Source organism: Condylura cristata, unplaced genomic scaffold (assembly GCF_000260355.1).
Source record: "Condylura cristata isolate star-nosed mole 26May11 unplaced genomic scaffold, ConCri1.0 scaffold00012, whole genome shotgun sequence".
In the NCBI taxonomy this organism is placed as follows: Eukaryota; Metazoa; Chordata; class Mammalia; order Eulipotyphla; family Talpidae; genus Condylura; species Condylura cristata.
Window position 1 is genome coordinate 16,414,900 of NW_004567113.1, and position 19,990 is coordinate 16,434,889.

Genomic DNA, 19,990 nt, shown 5'->3' on the forward strand with positions numbered 1-19,990 from the left:
GCTGCGCCACCAGGGAGGGCCATAAATTAAATCTTTTTAAAAAGTCATTTTGAATAGCAAAATCACCAACAAATAGCTCAAAAGTATGAAAAACATGTTTTTAAGCAGACCATGTAAAGTGCACTTGTTTACAGGATGAGAGCAGAAAGATGATAGAGTGTTCTTGTTCAGCTTCAGCTGGGAATATGAGTCTCAGCTGACTTGATTTTTCTACTTGGTGTCTGCGATTGACCACATCAACATCACAGGAATTAAATTTGGAAATAAGTTTCAGTGGATTGATTCAGGTAAGAAAGAAGGACTATACTTCTCTACCTTTCTGGTGCATGTGCTGTGCAGGCCAAAGGCTTCTCTCCTGGGTCAACCCACGGTTGTGTGGGTTGAACAGTGCAAGGGATGAGGTAGATGGTGTACTCCCCTGAGTAGTCCTTCCTGGAAATATGCAAAAGCACACTGAGGTTAGAGGAAACAGTTTAGAGATGCTTTACTTACCCAGAAACACACTGACTTGGGCCGTGTTCCCAAGGGCACAGAGCCCTTGCGCCCTCACCTACTTCATTTCCTACACTCGTCACTGAGGAGCAGCCCTGCCCTGGCTGATGCTTGGAAGGCAGCCAGACATCCAGAAGCTTCAGGAAGATTCTTCCAGTGCTCTGGGAGCCTGCCATCCATTAAAAGGAGAGTGCAGGACTGTGAATCTTAATTCTAACTGTTGAGCAATCTGTAAATTCTTTTCACATCTGTTGGTTTGGTTCTGTGACCATTTCTTGGATATTATGTAGGTCTATTAAGAAAGTAACAGCAAAGATTTCAAATGAATGAATATACAAGATACTTATAACATATCCTGGGGTGAATTGAGTGGGCTAGTACAGATTAAAAACTGGGAGATAGTCTGACTGATCCTGATGTTAGATAAAATAAGCTGGCCCTCCCTGGTGGCACAACAGGTTACCATGCAGCACTGCAAGCTGGCGGCAACCTCCTCAGTGCAAGTTCGATCCCGGCCCGGGAGGTGAGCACATGGCACGGCAGACCTCTCCTGACCAGCCCGCTGCTCCCCTCAGCAGAGTGGTTTGTCATCTGCCTGTTCTGTTCCCCACTCTGTCTCTGGTGAATCCTCTCACCACCCCTGCACCTCTGGCTTATACCCCAGTTCTGTATGAATAATAATAATAAAAAAAAGATAAAATAAGCCAAGTTCAGGGCTTGTTTCTAGGCCCACTCTAACACTGAACATGTGCAGGTCATGTGTGTGAATTTCCAAATTGTCCCTATCTCCCTTCAAAGTTAGGATCATCAGAAAATCAAACCTTATAGCCACATTTGAATAATGTGAAAAGTGACATTCTGTGATGTGAGCGGTGACTCTTAATAAATAGAAATGTTTCATTAGGCTGAACTTTCCAAGAGTGAGGCCCAATCACATGGCACCACTGTACCACTGCAGTGGAGGGAAAGCCAACTGCTTTTCCCTGTCACCTGATCCGCAGCCTCTGATTTATTTGCCCTTCTTACCCATTTCCCTCTTCCTAGCTCACTCCACCCCAGCAACATGGACTTCTTGATGCTCCTAGAATGAATGAGAAAGTTCCCATCTCAGGCACTTTGCAGGAACCTCTTACTCAGGTAATCTGCCTAGCAAGTCCTTTGCTTCTTCAAGTCTTTGCTCAAATGTACGTTCTTATGAGGCCCAACTCTGACCACGCTAGTTAAACTTACAATGCGTCCCACACTCCTTATCCCCTCTTACTCTGCTCGATAGCTTTTATTTTCCATGGCACTCATCATCATCTAACAACTATAATAGGTTTGATTATAGTTATTTATTATGTCTACTGTTTTGGGACTCCTTCCTTTTAGATGCTGTGTAAAAGATCTTTATTTATCCCCAGAACCTTTCCTGACACCTCATAAATGCCTGACAAATATTTGTAGAATCGGTGAACAAATGAATACAGAACTGGGGCCCTCCCTGGTGGCTCAATGGGTTAGGTCGTAGGACTGCAAGCTGGCCACAAAACACTTCAGTGCAGGTTCAATTCCTGGCCCAGGAGGTGACCCACATGGTGTGGCAGACCTCTCCTGACCCGCCTGCTGCTCCCCTCAGCAGTGTACTTCGTCGATCTGCCTGTTCTGCTCCCCGCTCTGTCTCTGTTGAATCCTCTCACTGCTCCTGCACCTCTGGCCAGCACCCCAGCTCTGTATGCATTAAATAAGTAAAATAAAACTTAAAAAAAAAATGAATGCAGAACAAATTGAAAGGTCACTCAAGCCCACACTTCCTCTTTACCCTGAAAAATACTATTTAGTTTGAATTCCTCATTATCCCTGCAAACGTGCTAAACACAGATCTTTAATCCTATTGTTCTTCTCTTTTCTTTTCTAAAAATAGACATTTTCCGCTTCGTACATGGAGCACCAGGAAGCCTTGTACAGCTTCCAGCTGATGCTGGCTGTCTGTTTTCTGAATAGCTATGGTCTCGGTGTTCTCTACAGCTCACCGTGCTTGGGTTTCTTCTTCACTCTGCACTTTATTTATGTTTCCTTTCCCCCTTGATCTCAAATGTAGGTTGCTAAAGGACCTAACTACTGTGCTAAAACCTGTAGTTTTTGGGATTCAGAATTACTCCCTTTACCTTTGGGAACTTCAAGGTCCAGTAGAAAATGGGATGCTACTTACAGCATTATAATGATAATCACAGCTGTGTTTCAGTAGAAGCTGGAGCAAAGTGAGAATGAGAAGGGTCCTTCTAGCACTGGAGACTTGCAGGGGAGGGTGCAGACCTCTCAGCAGGGTCAGTGCTGGAACTGAGTTTTAGAGTTCAAGTTTTGCAAGAAAAGAGTAGGACAGGCACATGGAATTGCAAAGGCGTGGAGGTGTGGATGGACTGGTGGTTTTAGGAATTGGTGAGATATTTAATGGCTGGGTCTGAAATAGGGCAGGATGGGTTTTATATAAGTTTCAGACTTCTGGCTGGTAGCAGGAAGTCATGGAGAATTTAAAGAGTTTCTCTGTCTATAAATAGGGGAGAAGCACATCTATAATTTCACAGCCCCTACAGGTTATTTTATTATTTATCAATTTCAAAGGAATTATTACACCAAAAAAAATCTTATATAAGTCAAAAACTTATATTAAAGAAATCCTTTAGAAAATGAATGTTAATTATAAGCTCAAAAAAGATTTTCATGCTAAAGATCTGAATTTCATGATCTACAAAATGGGGGGTAATATTTATGATTACCTTGTTATCCCATTACCATATTACACAGTGACAATTGTAATTTTGTTTTCCTAGTCTTCCTTTTCACAAATGAGATATTTAATGTATTTATCTAATTTCTATTCTATTTATCTACTAGGTGTAAGAGAGGAATAAATCTTGTTATTTTATAGGATATAGGACCATTTAAGGAGCCCCCTGGAACTAATAACCAGAGCGCTTGGATTGACTTTGGTTTGGGATAATTGGAATGAAATTTCTTTCTGATACTAAGTTGGGCACATTTCCCAGCTTCCCCTGCAGGCAGACGTGCCATGTGACTACATTCTAGCCAATGAATGTGACTGGAAATGAAAGTATCCAGCTGGGTCTTGCCCTTGGAATTAAGGCAAACATTTCCTATTTACTCATGGGAAGTTGATCTGAAAGACATTTGCTTCTTCATTTGCCAGAGGCTTGTTTCTATGGAGCCTCATTCTCAAACAGAAATCTAGGCATAAGGAAAAATCTAGGCATAAGTCAAGCTCCTGAACCTGAAACCATTTCAGATCTATCCCTGAACTCCATCCTGCATTCACCTGTTATAAGAGCTGGTGGCTCTCCAGAGTTGATAAGGTGAATCAAAAGTCTGAGCACTCCATAGCAGCTGCAGGTCAAATTCAATTCCTCCTAGATGGTCTGGAGTCAATATGAAAGACTTCACATCAGGGAGGGTGTGGTGATCCATCACAAATTGTCCTATACAAAGTGAAACATACACTTATTTGTGAGCTTTGTTTACTAATGGTGAATCCTGTACAAGAGAACTGAATTAATATATCTGCCATCAAGCAACTAAGGTTATTACATCTTTAAAAGCTATGTTACTCAGCAAGCTATTTCCACTTTTTAAAACTGCAGTAATACAGTGTCATGAATAATTAAAAATAGAGGGAGTTCTCAAACTAAACAGACTAAAGAGATATACAACCAAACTATAATAAATGAAACTTGATCAGAACCACTTTTCTTATAATAAGCAGATATAAATATAAACAAATATAAAAGCAAGTAGAAAAGACATTTGTCAAAAATAGAGGAAATATGAATAATGCTTGAATATTAGTAGATCGATACTTAGATGCAATCATGCTAAGCTATGTGAAAAGAGAATTTCTTTGTTGTCACGAGATATCTACTGAATTACTTAGTGTAACTTGACATGAGCCTTAGATTTGCCTTAATTATATACCCTCCCCCACCCCAAATGGTAGGGATACATTTACATATCAAAATATAAATGGTAGTTCTATTGAAAGACAAGAGCAATGAAAAACAAAGTCAACAAAAGTACTGTGTTTTTGTCCATGTTATTAAAATGTCAAAGAAAAAGCCACCGGCATGGATATTACCTCTGAATTTGGCATGGGTCTTGAATTCAATGACAAGCCGGCCATCTTCTCGAATGTAGATTCTAATTATCTGAAGTCTTGCTGAGAGCACACTATCTGTCTGGATTCCTGGGCAGGGAGATGGTCAGAGAACACCCACATCAGGGCAGAGGGCAAGTCTCAGCCTACCTGAACTATCCCAGTGACAGCTTAGAGCTGCATGGTTATTTGAATATAACTTAGGACAAAACGACACATTCATACGAACATTTAAACTCTTTAGAGATATTTTTAAATTAAACTTGCATGACATTTCATTCTCCTTGGCTATTTTTTATAGTTCTGTTATGCCTGATACAGTCTCTTGAACCTGTGAATACCACTTAGCCCAGATTCAGGACCTTTGTTTATAGCCTGGGGAGAGAATGATTATTAAAACTTCTCACTATCAACTCAACAACCAGAAGTGGTTACAACACATTTGCTTCATACCATATATATATTTTTTTCATTCTAAAGATGCCTTTCAGGATTTAATAGAACCACATATAAAGTTCTGGTGGCTGCATTTAACATTTAAAGTAATGGAGAGTTGAAGGCAAGCCTGTAGAAGCCAGCTATATATGGCATAAACTGTGATTTTAATATGGGCAATTGCCTTCACAATACCCATTGAGTTCAGAATGACCCAAAATTAAAGGTAACCAAGGGTCAGGTAAAAATAAAGCAAAAACAAAAAAACCAAAGTTCAAGAAGTTATCCGACCAAGTATGAAAACTTCCTTATCTTCCTATGAGAAATATAAAACAAACAAGTAACTAGAGCTTAAACCATTTAATAGAAGAAATGACTGTGCTTCCTCTTACTGATGTGAGGCCTTCTCTAAAGAAAATTCTTCTTGTCCTTTAGTAACTCTGCCTCAGATCAAGTAAATCACCACCAGGAGAGGTAGAGAAGGGGAATTGGGAGAAGTCAACGGAAGGGGAAGTGAGTGTGGGGTAAGGGCTGAAGTCTAGGACACTATACTTATGGAAATAAAGCAAAAACAACGCACACCTACTGAATGAACAGAGGAGAGCTCTATGGAAATTAAGGTGCTTTCATATGATAGCAAGGGGTGGGAGTAGTGAGACATGAGCTCCTAGCTGTTACCTATCTGGCCCCCCAGAGGGGGTGGGTGGGTGCAGGGGGGTTGGTTTCTCAAAGAAGCAGCAACAGAGACAAGGCTGAGGTGAAGTCATGTGAAAATTCAGCATACGGACCTTGAAGTAAAAGTAGAATTAAATGCCCCCCCACCCACACTTTAAAAAAAAATGCAACAAATGAGCAAACTCTAGGTCAAATGAATAAAGTGAACCATGTTGCTCGCTATCCATTTTCCCATTGCCATGCATCTGACTTGAAGACCCCTTTGCTCCTTAAACAATATGAACTGCATCATTTTTAACTGGAAGAAAATAAACCTAATTGTAGTGCAGAAGATCACATAGTCTTGCACTCCTAATGGGTGGTGCAACACCCATCTGTCACTTGCCATCTTGTACTTAGGTCCTCTAGCTATAGTGTGGGGGGTGGGGTGAAGGTGGAGGGAGAATTCTTCATCCCTGATGCCTTCCAGCAAAACACATGACACTTGTTTTTAATCAAGAGCCACACATTGTAAGCTTTTCTGACTCCTGGAAGCTCCCTCTGTACCCAGGACCCAGGATGACAGCAGCCACTGTTAAAAGTCACTGATTATTTTGTTTTAATTTTGCTTGAGCATAAGATAAGACGAGTTAAGATACCCAATGAGTATACCTGTTCTCCAAAGAACTGTGTCATAGAAGAAGGAAAATTCCATCTCAGTGTGGTGCTCCAAGGAGGCCCAGCCCCGGGGAGCCGTCACGTAGATATAGGACACGTATAGAGGTACGTGCACCGTCAGGAATGACTGGGCAGAGTCTCTCACCTGCCAAGCAAATGGTGGGCATGAGAGAGAATGGTTTCTTCCCAGGATGCAAAGCCTCAGATCAGTACTCCTCAGTTCAATTTCCACTCTCACATTTGGTTTTTTATTCAATAGTTACTAATCAAGTGCACACGATGTTCTGGGTACCAGGTTAGGTGCTGCGTCTCCAGTGGTGAGAAAAAACCAAATAAATGACCTTGTGAAAACTGCAGCCTCATAAAGGAGATCCACACATTAAACAATCAAGTAAGCAAGGGATGATGGGAAGTGGCTGGGATGTTTCTTTAGAGAGGGTGCTGGGATGGCGTTTCTGAGGACGTGACACTCGCATAGAGTGAGGAGCTGTCTCCACAGTTCAATTGCTAGAAGCTTTGCCTGACATGTTTTAATTATTAATTATTTATTGGGGGGGTGTATCACTATTTTGTTTTTATTTAAAATTATAGAAACTAACAATAAAAAGCCTGGAAATACATGTACCAGTAACAGATACTTTAAAAGTGTGGTTATTTTAGAAAAGAAGAAATGGAGAAAACATTTCCATATTTATATATACTTTCAGTAAGTCCTCAAGTAGCAGTTTTGTGCAATGTTATTTTGTCATAAGATTGATGAAAAAAACAAAACATTGCTTCCTGGGGCTGGGACTTCTGTCGGAGTGGAGTTTACTTATTTGCCCATACCTGCATAGGTTTTCTCCAGGTACCTGGGCAGCCTTCCACATCCTAAAGAGATGCACGTCAGGCTAATTTGTGTATCTCAGCTGTCTGGGTGAATGGGATGCATGTGAATATGATCCACAAGTGGAAGGGGCTCTGTACAGGGGGGGAGGGTGCCGGCTTCTAGGTGCTGGGATAGGCTCTGAGCATTGGAGACTCAGAAGACGAGTAAGTGGGTTGGAACATGAGTGAGTGATTGAATGAATGAATGAATGAATGCATGAGTGATAAATACCAAGGGTATTTCAGTGTTGCAGACTTGATCATGTACCAGTGATCAGAGCTGTGCCACAGGAACTTGTTTACCAATTACTGGCTGATTATTAAAGTGTCACACTTATTCCCACAGATTGACCTGGTAGACCTGGGATCTGTCCTTTCGTTGGTCATATGCACTAGTGATCTACAGGAAAGCCTGAATCAATCCTACTTGGGAATATGCCCAAGGCTGGATCCTGAGGACGGTGTGCGAGTGACTTAGATGTTTTAGTGGGACTCATGACTCCTGTACCAGGAACAAAGGTTATGGGATTTGCATGTCAAATCCAGGAAACTTACAACAGAGAGCTCAGAGCTTCATCTGTTCAGATAAGTTTCTATTCACACAATGCCTTGTTAAAACAATTTTGAAAAGTTAATATATCATACTTCCAATAGAGTATTTCTGAGTGAGTTTCTGTTATTGTTATTTTTCAGCACAGTAATTTTTATTTTACTATGCAATGAACAAAATGAACAAAAACTGGATGATAAAATATGAAAAAAGTTTTTTTAAAGTTTTATTTATTTATGCATACACAATTGGGGTACAGACCAGAGGTGCAGGGGCGGTGAGAGGATTCACCAGAGACAGAGTGGGGTACAGAACAGGCAGAGCGATGAAGTACACTGCTGAGGGGAGCAGCAGATGGATGGGTCAGGAGAGGTCTGCCATACCATGTGGATCACCTCCCAGGTGAATCGAATTCATGCTGAAGTTGCTTTTGCTTCTCAGTGCTGTGTTTTAACCTGCTGTGTCACCAGGAAGGGCCAAAAAAAAGTTTTTATGTGACGCTATATCTATGCATGTGAGGATGGGAAGCTGATTAATTCATTTTTAAATGTGTTTTATATTTTTCTCCATAAATATATATTTTAAAACAACAAAAGTTTTAAGCCAAGTCTACTTGTCCAGAATGTTAATAAATAAAATAATATCTTGGTAAAAGACTATAATATACTATGAAACTTACATTATTCTTTTGTTTGCAAATGCAAAACAAAATATCTTTGTGGGTAACTTAAGAAAAGAGCAAATACTATATTAAAATTTATGCTATCAAAACTTTCTTTTTCTAAGGTGATATTTTGTATCCAAAGTTGCCAGAGATTTAAAATGCTATGCAAAGTTTTCGAAGATACTATAAATTCCATATTTGTTTGAAAATCCATTTCTGAAATATCTTTTGTTTTTGTTAAACAATTTCCATATCTTATATGACCGTCATTCCACATTCCCTCTCCTTGATATGTAGTAAATATACTTGCCCTAGTCTTACAACTACTGATATTAGAAACTCAGTAATTATCTAGTTGACTGACAAATTAAATTTTCTCCTTTTGTTTAATTTTAATTTTTAGCCCTGAAATGTAACTTAACTAATTTTAACAACAAACAAACAAATAAACAAAAAACACACTGACAAATATTCACTAATTATGTGCACTATGGTTGCAATTTCAGATGAGGTTCAGAAGTTTACATGGCCTTCACATCTGCTGGTATTTAAAATGGACAGGGAAGGCCCTCCTTGGTGGCACAACAGGTTAAAGCACAGCACTGTGAAGCTAGCTACAGAGGTGACCCACATGGCACAGCAGACCTCTCCTGTCTCGCCTGCTGCTCCCCTCAGCAGTGTACTTCGTCAGTCTGCCTGCTCTGCTCCCCCATTCTGTTTCTGGTGAATCTTGTCTTCATTCCTGCATCTCTGGTCTGTACCCCAGTTCTGTGTGCATAAACAAATAAATCACTTAAATAAAATAAAAGGGACGGGTAAGAATAGGGTTTCATCTTAAGTTCTATATTCTTTCTATCAGTTGTTTCAACTATTTTGAAAAAAACATACCAATGAAATAGTTTTGTGCATCCTTTCTGTGTTGATTTAAGAAGCAGATGTATATAATAAAAATCATTGTCTTTAAGATTATTAAATATATTCTGAACAAAAATACAATTGAAGTAAAAATATGGAGAGCAGAGGATATTAATTTTTTGAAGAATCAGAGGAGGAACCACTTAGTTTTTCATTTTTGAAAATGAATGCAGGTTATGCAACTGTAGAAACAGAAAGAAAACCCAAGAATGGCTTAAAATTCTGTTCAGTAGAGGGCAGTAGTGTATACAAAATGAGAGTAAACCAAAAGGAGAGGCATCACAAAGAAAATTAAACAAATTTTAATCAAAAAGACATTCCCTAATGATTATTCTAAGTCCCTCTACAAGTTCCCTCCTTCAGTAAGGTTAAATCTGATGTGCAAGGCAAAACAAACATTTAATTTTTAGTTTATTGAGATAACTGCTAAAATTAGGGTAAAATCTGCTTTAAAATTCATCTTCTGTGAGGATGCACTATTCTAGTCCTTTTGTATAACTGCCCTCCTGTGACTCAGGCTTCCAGATAAGAGATTCTCTATTGTTACTATAGTTTAATTACTATTTTAAAAGGTATTTGTTTTTGTGAGGATTGTCAGTTTGGGAGAGATAAGAAATCAGTGATTTAAACAATTATCTCTCCATAATGTGTAGGACGACAGTGCTCTGCTTGTCTTCTAAGAGACTGTGTACCCTGCCTGCCTACTGTTTTTGACTCATTTACCTAGGTGGAGAAGAGCATACATCTACGTAGTAATAACCCTACCATCAGTGTAAATCTTTTTGGCTTTCCAAAATAAACCCAGAGGAAAAAACAGATATGCCTCCAGAGTGAATATTAGATTTTTATATAAATAAATGTGCCAGGCAATCATTTCTTTCCCACATTAATTTGAACACTTCTCACATTAATATTCTAATTGCTGATTTAGAGGACTTTGGGGTGCTGTCTCAAGACACAATACTGCTAAGGTCTCACTCAAGGGAATTCTTAAGAAAGTGACTCCTTTGGTTGGTTCACCTAGCTAGGGAATGCAAAATGCTACCTGAAGTACTTTGGGAACGAACAAGGTCTCACCTGATAGCCAGGGGCAGGGAACCCTCAGAGCGGCCCTTGGAGCACCCACCTGGAAGTCAGCAGTCACAGACCCCCCACAGACGTCAATTAACTCGGTCATGTCATAATACGCATCAAAGGTCCAGACGCAGCTCTTCAGGTTCAGGTGTTTGTACAACTGGATGGTCTTTGACTCTCGCACGCTGGAGTCAAACTGGAAGGGGCGGTCGTAGCCAGGCCCCAGGGCGGTGCTGTCATAGAGCTTGTCGTCCAGGAACCCTGCCTCTGCGCAAGAGGAAAGGAATAAGGAACAGTAACTTGGTCTGTCCCTCTGTACCTTGCTAGCTTCCCAGGTGCTGGGTGGGGAGAGAAGGTGAGTCCTTTGGCCATGTAGAGAGCTCTCCCCTTATAGAGGCTCCTACTGCACTCTTGAAAAGGCTAAAGGGGCTTGGCTGTCACATGTTAAACCTCTGTTCACCACTGGTTTACAGACCCTCTAAGGGGCTGAAGGAACCTGGCATATCTCGAATAAGAATACAGAAACTTGGCGTGTCACATCTGCAAAGTCTGGCTCATGTTCACAATCAGTCCTTGAAGAGGGGGCTTTATGAAATGGGTAATTTGCTGAGAAATGGTTATTTTGTTAAGAAGGATTTTTAAAAAAACAGTTTTTATGGAAGGCCAGCAAGCAAACATCTGACGTCCAGCCTTCTCTCCTGTGGTTTCTAAAATCGTACGGGAAAAAGTCCTAATTTTGTGTTAATGAGTAAATAGCTCACTAATGATGCTTGACTAAACCTCCCCTGCTACAGGCAAAAATGATTGGATCAAAGGCTGCCAAGCAAGTGGACTGTTCTAAATTACGGGAGACCTTTCTGCAGCAGAAAGCTGAATACAGATACAATTTCAGAATGCGAGGGTTAAAACTTCTATAGTACTAAGAACAACTACAGCATTCTGGAAGAGCCTTTTTTAAATGTTCGACACCAACTCACTAGCCTACAAAGCCCAGGTTCTCAAAGATGTGTGAATTTCATCGTGCTTAAGTGGGAAGAGGCACAAACTTTCAACCTGTAAACGTAGTATGTTTCCTTCACTAGCTTGCATATGTGGGCCAATTAAACTTTCATGTGCAGATGCATGATTTACAAATAATTTACACTCAACTAATTTCTACGTATAAAGATTTTCACTACCCAAAGTGAAGCTGCCTAATGAATATGAAAGAGCATATGATTGCTTTTATATCTTCAAAACACTGTTAAATGATTCACCAGTTATGAAGGGAGGAAATGTACACTTACTGTACATTTGCTAAGGTAGTGGGAAATAGACAGGATTCTATGTTGAGTAAAATGTCTGCTCTGGTGACCATGGAGATGGAGGGTCTCAGATGCCGGCTCACGTCGTGTCCCTGCAGAAGGCTGCACTGTGGGGTCATGCCTCTGGCTGGGGGGCAGGAAGGCCTGCCTGCTCTGGCTGGAAGTGGGTCAAGTCTGAAGGAAGGTTCCCTGGAGACACAGCTGGTTGAGGCTTTGCAGTCTTACTTTCTGTCTGTCCCTTTAATAGACCTGTGTCCCTAATAAACATCTTGCACCCCAAACTCCATCTCGGCTCCTGTTTCTGAACAACTTAGCTTATAACATCTAACATATATACTTTAGCCTTCCAAAGATGGTGTAGTAATAGGATTTTAGAACATGGGATCCAGATAAGTTCACTGCAGGGGAGGGAAAGAAATAGAATTTACTCGGACGGGTGCTTTAAAAAGCATCCACATCTTTAATATTCACCTTGATGTGTAGCAATTGTTATCCTCACATTATAGATAAGAAAACAGTGATGCAGGGAAGTGCAGTTCCTTCTGTTCAGTTAAATAAGTAGTTGAAAAAGGATTTGGATCTAAGCCAGTTTGATTCTGTTTACTTCATTGTCTGAGCTGCCTATGTTTGGTCATTTGCTAAGAAGGAAATCTACTGATCATGAAGGTTTTGAGGACTGGAAAACATAAAGTAGAGTTCACATAGCCATGTCCCCAGAGGCCAATGCTCAGTGCTGGATGGGAAAACCAGCACAGAACCTGTCCCTCACCTGAGATGCCCCTCAGGTCGTGGGTGGTGACGAGATTGGAGCAGACGTGCTGGTGTCTGTAGATGGACTCAGATAGTAGAAAATGCAAGTTGTGCAGGGGCATGGTGGAGATAAGGGGCAGCATTCCATCCTGGTGTGGGATCTGCACTGAAATATGGATTCTAGGAGAAAAGGGCAGAAATAAGTGTCTAGTTGCATGCTACAGTTAATACGGCACAGTTCTTTCTCATAACCCAAATTGTCTGCACCAAAGTTTTACCAACTTTTCTTTTGTGAAGATTTCCATGTAGGTCCTCTAGACTCAGAACGGATAGTAATCAAGAATCATAGATTTTCTTTTCTATACAAGAAAAGTTAGTATCACCACCATAAAGTACTTTAAAGCTTTCTTAGGTTTAAAAGGAAGCTCTCTTTCCTCATGAGCTAAAGCTGAGTGACTGACACAGGTGTTCCACTGCTCTGTACAATTAAAATCTGCGCAGGTTGCATAGCGACAACACTCATATTTTCTTTAAGTATTTGTTTGTGCCACAAAGATCATTAAGCTCTTAAACTAAGAAGGCCAAGATTCTTATCCAGGAAGTTTCTTAGAAATAATAATATCCCACTACTCATGTTATCTCTCCCCAACTCTCTCTTCTCTTGCCTTTCCCTTCAATTCTCACTTTCCCTTACTGGCCTCAGTCTGCCACATGCTTGTGATCTACATTCCTCAGCATGCAGGTGCCTTTGCACAGGATATCTGTAATTTATTTATATTGGCTCTCATTTCTTGTATGTTTTCAGGCTCTGTTTATCTTACCTCCCCACTATGAGGACTAGGATCATTTCCCTCACTTCTTTGTTTCTTAAGAGCATGCAGTATATAATTCTAAATAAAATATGAACTTAATAAATACTGGTTAAGACGGGAACACAGCAAAACTGTCCTTAGGTTCTGCTTTTTTTCCATTGGACAAGTTTACATTTCCAGCATGCTTATACAAGGTGCATTTTCAGTTATTATTGCTTGTCTCTTGGAGCAAATGCCCACGTTTTAAAGTGGAATGAGGACCTTGGAGTATGAAGAGAGTGTCTCTTGTCAGGATAGGGACACAGGTGCCTTGAACACATCTGTTTTTGTTCTTTAACCAAAATAAATTTCATTGTTAGGAAAAAGAGGGATTTGCATATACTTGGTTTCATATTTAAAAATTTTCTCCATGCAAATGAACCCCTTTCTCTGAACTCAGTTGCTCATAAAGCTCCACACATAAACACTATGGTGTGTAATGAATATACATAGCTTACATGCGTTCAATTTTTTTGCTATGCAAAAATGAAACTATCCATTTTCATCAAGCACATGGTGGCTCGGAAAGAAATAAAAACACATCTGTCCGGTGACTTATAGTTTACACAGTGTTATTAGTCATTTGTTTACTGGATATTTGGCAAATCCCTCTCAGATGTCAAGAAGCACCAGACAGAAGAATGCAAAAGAATGCAAAAGAACACTCATGGTGCTTGCCTTCACCATCCACAGCGGAGAGTGGGAGAGAGTGAGTGATGATGCTCAGAGAGACGTATATACATGAGCACCAAAGGAGTTTCCAAGTTGAAATTCAGGAAGGAGATGGATCACTAGTAGAGGGGCCATGTATTTATCCACAAGGAGTGGGAGGCCAGGGGAAAGCGTTGGAATTGGCAGTAGCAGCAGGCAGAGCCATGCACTCTGAGAGAGTCTGACTGAAGCCCTGGACAAGTTATACATGATTCTATGTGGATAGACTAGCAGGTAAAAATGACAAGATGAGGAAAATGAGGCTAGGAAGTTAGGCAAAAGACATTTTAAGAATTTAAATTCTTGGCCCTCCCTGGTGGCGCAGCAGGTTAAAGCACAGCACCGAGAAGCTTAAGCCACTTCAGTATGAGGTTCGATTCCCGCCTGCCCTGGAGGTGACCACATGGCACGGCAGACCTCTCCTGACCCGCCCGCTGCTCCCCTCAGCAGTGTACTTTGTCTATCTGCCTGTTCTGCTCCCCGCTGTTTCTGGTGAATCCTCTCACTGTCCCTGAGCCTCTGGTCTGTACCCCAGTTCTGTATGAGAAAATAAATAAATCTTTAAAAAGAAAAAAAAAGGGCCCTCCCTGGTGGCGCAGCGGGTGAAAGCACAGCACTAAGAAGCTTAAGCCACTTCAGCATGAAGTCGATTCCCCGCCTGCCCCGGAGATCCACATGGCGTGGCAAACCTCTCCTGACCCATCCGCTGCTTCCCTCAGCAGTGTACTTCGTTGATCTGCCTGTTCTGCTCCCCACTCTGTCTCTGGTGAAGCCTCTCACCCTCCACATCTCTGGCCTGTACCCCAGTTCTGTATGAATAAATAAATCTTTAAAAAAAAGAATTTAAACTCTTTAGGCTTCATCATTGCTATTCTTTATTTGTAGAAGCAGGACTCATTATTATGTGTCACCTAGGAAGGACAGCTTGAGATTTACTCCTCTTCTCGTTGTGCAAAGCATCACCTACTGACCTGTTTGGATGCTCCTTGTGTTTGACATCCAGGTACTTCAAGGTTGCGATGAAGGACTGTGCCTGGAAGCCTCTTGCTGTCCCAGCCACCACTGGGGTGTGACAGATAGCACTGTCTGTACCAATGGTAACTATGTTGCTCCTTAAAGGAGTCCCCACATGGCCCACTTTGTCCACAGCTTTTGCCACACAACGCACATGGAACCTCCGGCTGAAGTAAATGCTGTCTAGGACCTATCAGAAAAAGCAAAGACTCTCAGACGTGTGCACTATTTGAACATCCGCTCCTCACTGTATCTTTTGGGTGATAAGATGATACAAGCTCTTACTTCATGGTAGTCTATGAATATCATGCCTCCCTCCCTCCTTTTCTTCCTGCCTCTCTCCTTTCATCCATCCAATAGTATTAATTTTCCAAGAAAAGCAAGGCACTAGGGACATAGCAGTGAGTACTTACAGCCTAAGATGGTCAGCAAGACAAAGACCCAATAGACAGACATGGCACAAAAACCCAGAGATAACAAGTTGCCAGAGACAGTAACACTGCTTTTATAGATCAGGTTCAACAAAAGGACCACCCAATTAGTTTCCAGTAAGACTAGTTGGCCTTTAAATCACTTTTGCTGAGGGCATGGTGTAGGATAAGAGAGGACATGCTTCCTTCTCAGGAATTCTTATTTCTCTTTCCTTCCTGCTGTTATCCCCAACCCCAAATCCCATCTAATGACGACACATGCTGCAGGAGTTACAGTAACATACCAGTTTGAAGGGAAGAAATTTGTCTCAGTAGCTACCAGCCTTTGTGGATCTTTTTATAGCTACTTTCATGTTCCCAGACATACAGAAGCTGCAAGAGCTCTTAACTCAATCTAAGCAGAGGCAATAAGGGTCACCCAGACTCTAGGTTATGCACGCACACACATTGGGATGTACTTAAAAAGCAAAACTAATTAGTAGTTCTGTGTGCCATAGACCTCCCACTAAGCAATCATACAAACTTATAAATTCTACCCATGAAAACAGTTTTCATTGAAGTCCATTAAAAATTAAAGAAGATTTTCCATTAAAAATTTTTTAATTAGCTGCCAATGTTTTATTTATTTATACATATACTTAGTTCAGAAGGGATTTGAGACATCTTACGAAAATGCATACAGTACAATGGTTTAAATAAACAGTTGAAGAGATAAAGCAATGGAAAATGGGTTAAAGAAAGTCAATAATTTTTTGCAAGAACAAAATGTGAAACACAAAATATTGTTATAAATTGGGTATTTGGTTAAAATGTACCATTCATTATTCTATCATGGTTTTGTGGAATGGAGAATTATAATTTATGAAACAAAAAGGCACTAAGTCACCATTAAAATATTTTGTATTACAGAATATAGTTTAAATTTGAGATAATTATGTTGCACAAGAATTGGTCTCTGGTCTTTCTAAATAAACTGTGCCAACAATAATTGGCAGGAGTGACTTTGTTTTATCACATATCCCATTATGTGACTAACAGCTTTCTTCCACTGTTATCATACAAGAGAAACACTTACTAAAGTGTGAATAAGCTGCAGGTTGAAATGGGGAAATAGAAGTTTTGATGGGAATCCTTGATTTACAAAATTAAGTGGACCAAACAATGTCCTTGATTTCCAAAATTAAGTGAACTCAACGATGTTAATCAGACATCGCTGAGAGCTTACCATATGCCAGACATTATGTTAAGACCGAATCTCCACTTTCTTTCAGTTCTCTCTCTGAAAAGAACCAACTTTGCCGGTGCAGTGAGTAGAGTTACCATAGTGGACTGGTCCCTGATTTGGAAAAAGCATCATACTCGTTGCTCTCAAGGGTTGCAGAGGCATGAGCCAGGTACCCCACCCTTTTGAGAACAGCAAGAGCACAATGACCTTTTCATGTCCTCTCACAGGGCTTGTAAGATGTGGGTCACTCAATGGACACCCTGGGCTTTTGTTTCATACTAGTCTCTACCCGTGTCAGCAGTGTGCTGGCCACTTTGGGATACACAAAAGTGGTAGAGTCCTTGGTCCATGTTCCTGACGACTTTACAGCCTACTATTTAGTGAATGGTTGAAAAGGCGTGAAAAGTAGTCACTAATTACACCTGCCAGGAATCTCTGTCTTATTTTATCATTTATAGATCATGATTTGTTAACGAACTTGTCAAATAGGGAAACTGAGACTCAGAGATGTTGATTAAATCCCTAACTTCACTATTAAAAATTGGCACAATCAAGACTGTAAGTAGGCTATTTGACTCCTAGCTTAGTTCTTTTTTCAGCCATATTACTCTTCTTTATATGTAAGAATAAAAGATGTGTGTACTTTTGAACCTACTTGTTTATTTATTTCACTCCAGGTGCAATGCGGAGATCTTAGGGAATTTGATAGATTCTGAAGAACTAAGAGAAATGCCAGTTCTTTCTTTCCACAACCAGGCCCAGACCCCAGACCTACCATGTGGGTGACACTGGTGAATGGTGTGTTGTCAGTGATGGTCTCAAAGGGAGACCGGGCCCCACTGCCATCCGTGGGGGCAGCCACTTCCCAGCTGAACTGCACAGATGTCTGGTTGATGCCAGCCTCATTGCAGCGCTCTTTCATGATGGCATACTTGGGGAAATGAGGGTCACAGGGGGTGACACAGACCAGCGGGTAGCCTGGGGAGGGGGATTTCTTGACTCCTTCCTTGGTAACCTCTTCTACATGGTCATAGTCAGCAAGGGTAACAACCTGCAAATGAGCAACAAAGACAAAGCCCAAGGCCAAGACTGAGAGATTAGAAAACTAAGGTTGTCTTCTCCAGAGATACCCAATCATTTACCTTCCAGAGTTTCTTGAAAATATAACAGAAGCTTCTAAATGCTTTTCTAGGCATCCCTAAAAGATATTGCAGATTTTTAGTTGTGGAGAAGAAACTGAGTTTTATTATCTTTCTAGTTGAATTCTTAAGCAGAGTCCTTATCACACATGTGAAAAATTGTTAATGTGACATGGTGGTCCACTTGACAAATTAGAGTAAATGAAGTTTGTGTGTTTCTCATAAGGTAAATAAGACATGTTTTGATATGATCCTTCTATTATATGAGATTAGTCAAGGGAGGTTAGAAGATAGTCTACCGGCATTATAATTAAGGGTTAAATTTCTTGGCAACTTTTAGGCCTTTCCTTCTAAATTGTAAAGTCAGAGCATTCATTCTACTTATCTCCAAGTTGGGAAACAAGGTGTCCCATTTCCAGATACTCAATTCTGTTTTCATGTATAGACTATGTAGGATGATAGATAGGGATAGTACTGCTGCTGTGTTTGTGTGTGTTTTTTAAGCTACTGTAAATCCACCAGAGAGCTCAATCATATTGTAGTTTCTGCTTTTAACAGACTAAAGTACCTGTTTTTAACAGACTAAAGCATCAACATGGTTTGGTCTCACTCTTATGTCACAATATGGTTTCTCATGCATGACACCCTTGATATTTGTGCCAAATAACTCCTCTATATATTGTAGGATAATTAGCATCATACCAGGCTTCTATCTACTACATACTAAAAACAACCTATGTGACAGATTTGACAACCAAAAAAGTCAACCAGATATTATCAAATGTCCCCTGCAGGTGGCAGGGGTGAAGGTAGGAGGGGATAAGATCAATCATGGTTCAGAACCAGTGTTAGAAGTATAATAAAGTTCAGCACTGAATGCTCTGCTTCTCTCAAATTTTATCTACTGCTCACTAAGACATAAGAACACGATCAGTAGGTCAAACAACTCACAATGGGTGGTGCTGGCAGGATGAGACTCCCAGCTGCCTCCTGGTCTAGAATTGTCACTGTGGCTGTGGTCACATCGCCAAGAATTGCTTCTACTGGGTCATCTGGGCCAAGGACTATGGAGAAAGATTCATGCCATTCCCGGTCTTCATTAGACAAGATCTCAACTTTAAAAAAGATATGATCCACACCTTTGTCAAGGAGAGAACAAAAGGAGACAAGGGTCCTCATTAGGTGACCTGCCCAAGACAGTGCAGGTTGGCACTACTGAGACTCCATGTTAAAATATGCCCTTTGCTTGTAAAAGTTTCTATAAATGCTGGGCGGCTAATCTCTTTAGCTCCTTCTCAAATGAGGAATCTGTTTTATAGACCAAATTCTACCTGTGGTAATGCTCAGTATTGCAGATTTACTATTCAACACCCTATGAGGATTAATGGCCCCTGCCTGACACTCGCTGGCAGTAATAAAAATCTATGATCCAAAATATACTCCACCCTGGTTATGAGTTTCTTAGCTTAATTTTTCTTTCCCCTTTCCACTTAAGCCTGAGCTTCTGTGTGACTGTAGGTACCTGCACACAGATACCCTTTCGAATCTGTCGCCTGAGAAGCACTAACTAGAAGGCAGACCAGTCTCTGCAAAAACAAACAAACAAAACAAAAAACAAGAACAGAAAATGACAGTGGGCAGGCTGGGTGGTGAGTAAGGGGACGTAGACACAGTTATTCTCTGATGATGCAAACACCTGTGGCAGTAGTTATGGTTCCCTCTTTCCCTTCTACAGACATCTGTTCTAGTTACTTCGAAGACTTATATTTCCAAGACCCTTAGACAGAAAGGGAAAAAGTAAAGACATTTGAAAGGAGAGCCCTGTACAGATATGGAGTAAGGGGATTCTACCTTCCCATCAACACTGATCTGACACACATGGGGTGGAATCAAAAGTCCTTAAAGTCCCAGTGGGGGTCCTCCCTGGAGGCGCAGAGGATTGGAGCACTGCACTGGAAGCTAAACCAAGCTGTGGCTGCTTCAGTGAGAGTTCAATCCCCTGCCCTGGAGGTGACCCACATGGTGTGGCTGACCTCTCCTGACACACCCGCTGCTCCCCTCAGTAGTGTACTTCCTCCTTAATCTGTCTGTC

The 19,990-nt window shown here is 40.9% G+C and overlaps 1 protein-coding gene across 1 annotated transcript in view; it reads right to left on the minus strand.

The window, feature by feature from the left end:
* Nucleotides 1-19,990, minus strand: part of FRAS1 (Fraser extracellular matrix complex subunit 1) — a 412,381-nt gene that overhangs the window by 9,084 nt on the left and 383,307 nt on the right. Inside the window, exons 62-70 of the mRNA XM_004681192.2 lie at nt 18,850-19,037; nt 17,535-17,810; nt 15,061-15,293; nt 12,547-12,707; nt 10,526-10,740; nt 6,398-6,548; nt 4,619-4,726; nt 3,806-3,965; nt 316-432 (exon numbers count right to left, since the gene is read on the minus strand). Of these exons, the coding sequence (XP_004681249.1) occupies nt 316-432; nt 3,806-3,965; nt 4,619-4,726; nt 6,398-6,548; nt 10,526-10,740; nt 12,547-12,707; nt 15,061-15,293; nt 17,535-17,810; nt 18,850-19,037 (1,609 nt within the window). The remainder of the gene's footprint in view (nt 1-315; nt 433-3,805; nt 3,966-4,618; nt 4,727-6,397; nt 6,549-10,525; nt 10,741-12,546; nt 12,708-15,060; nt 15,294-17,534; nt 17,811-18,849; nt 19,038-19,990) is intronic.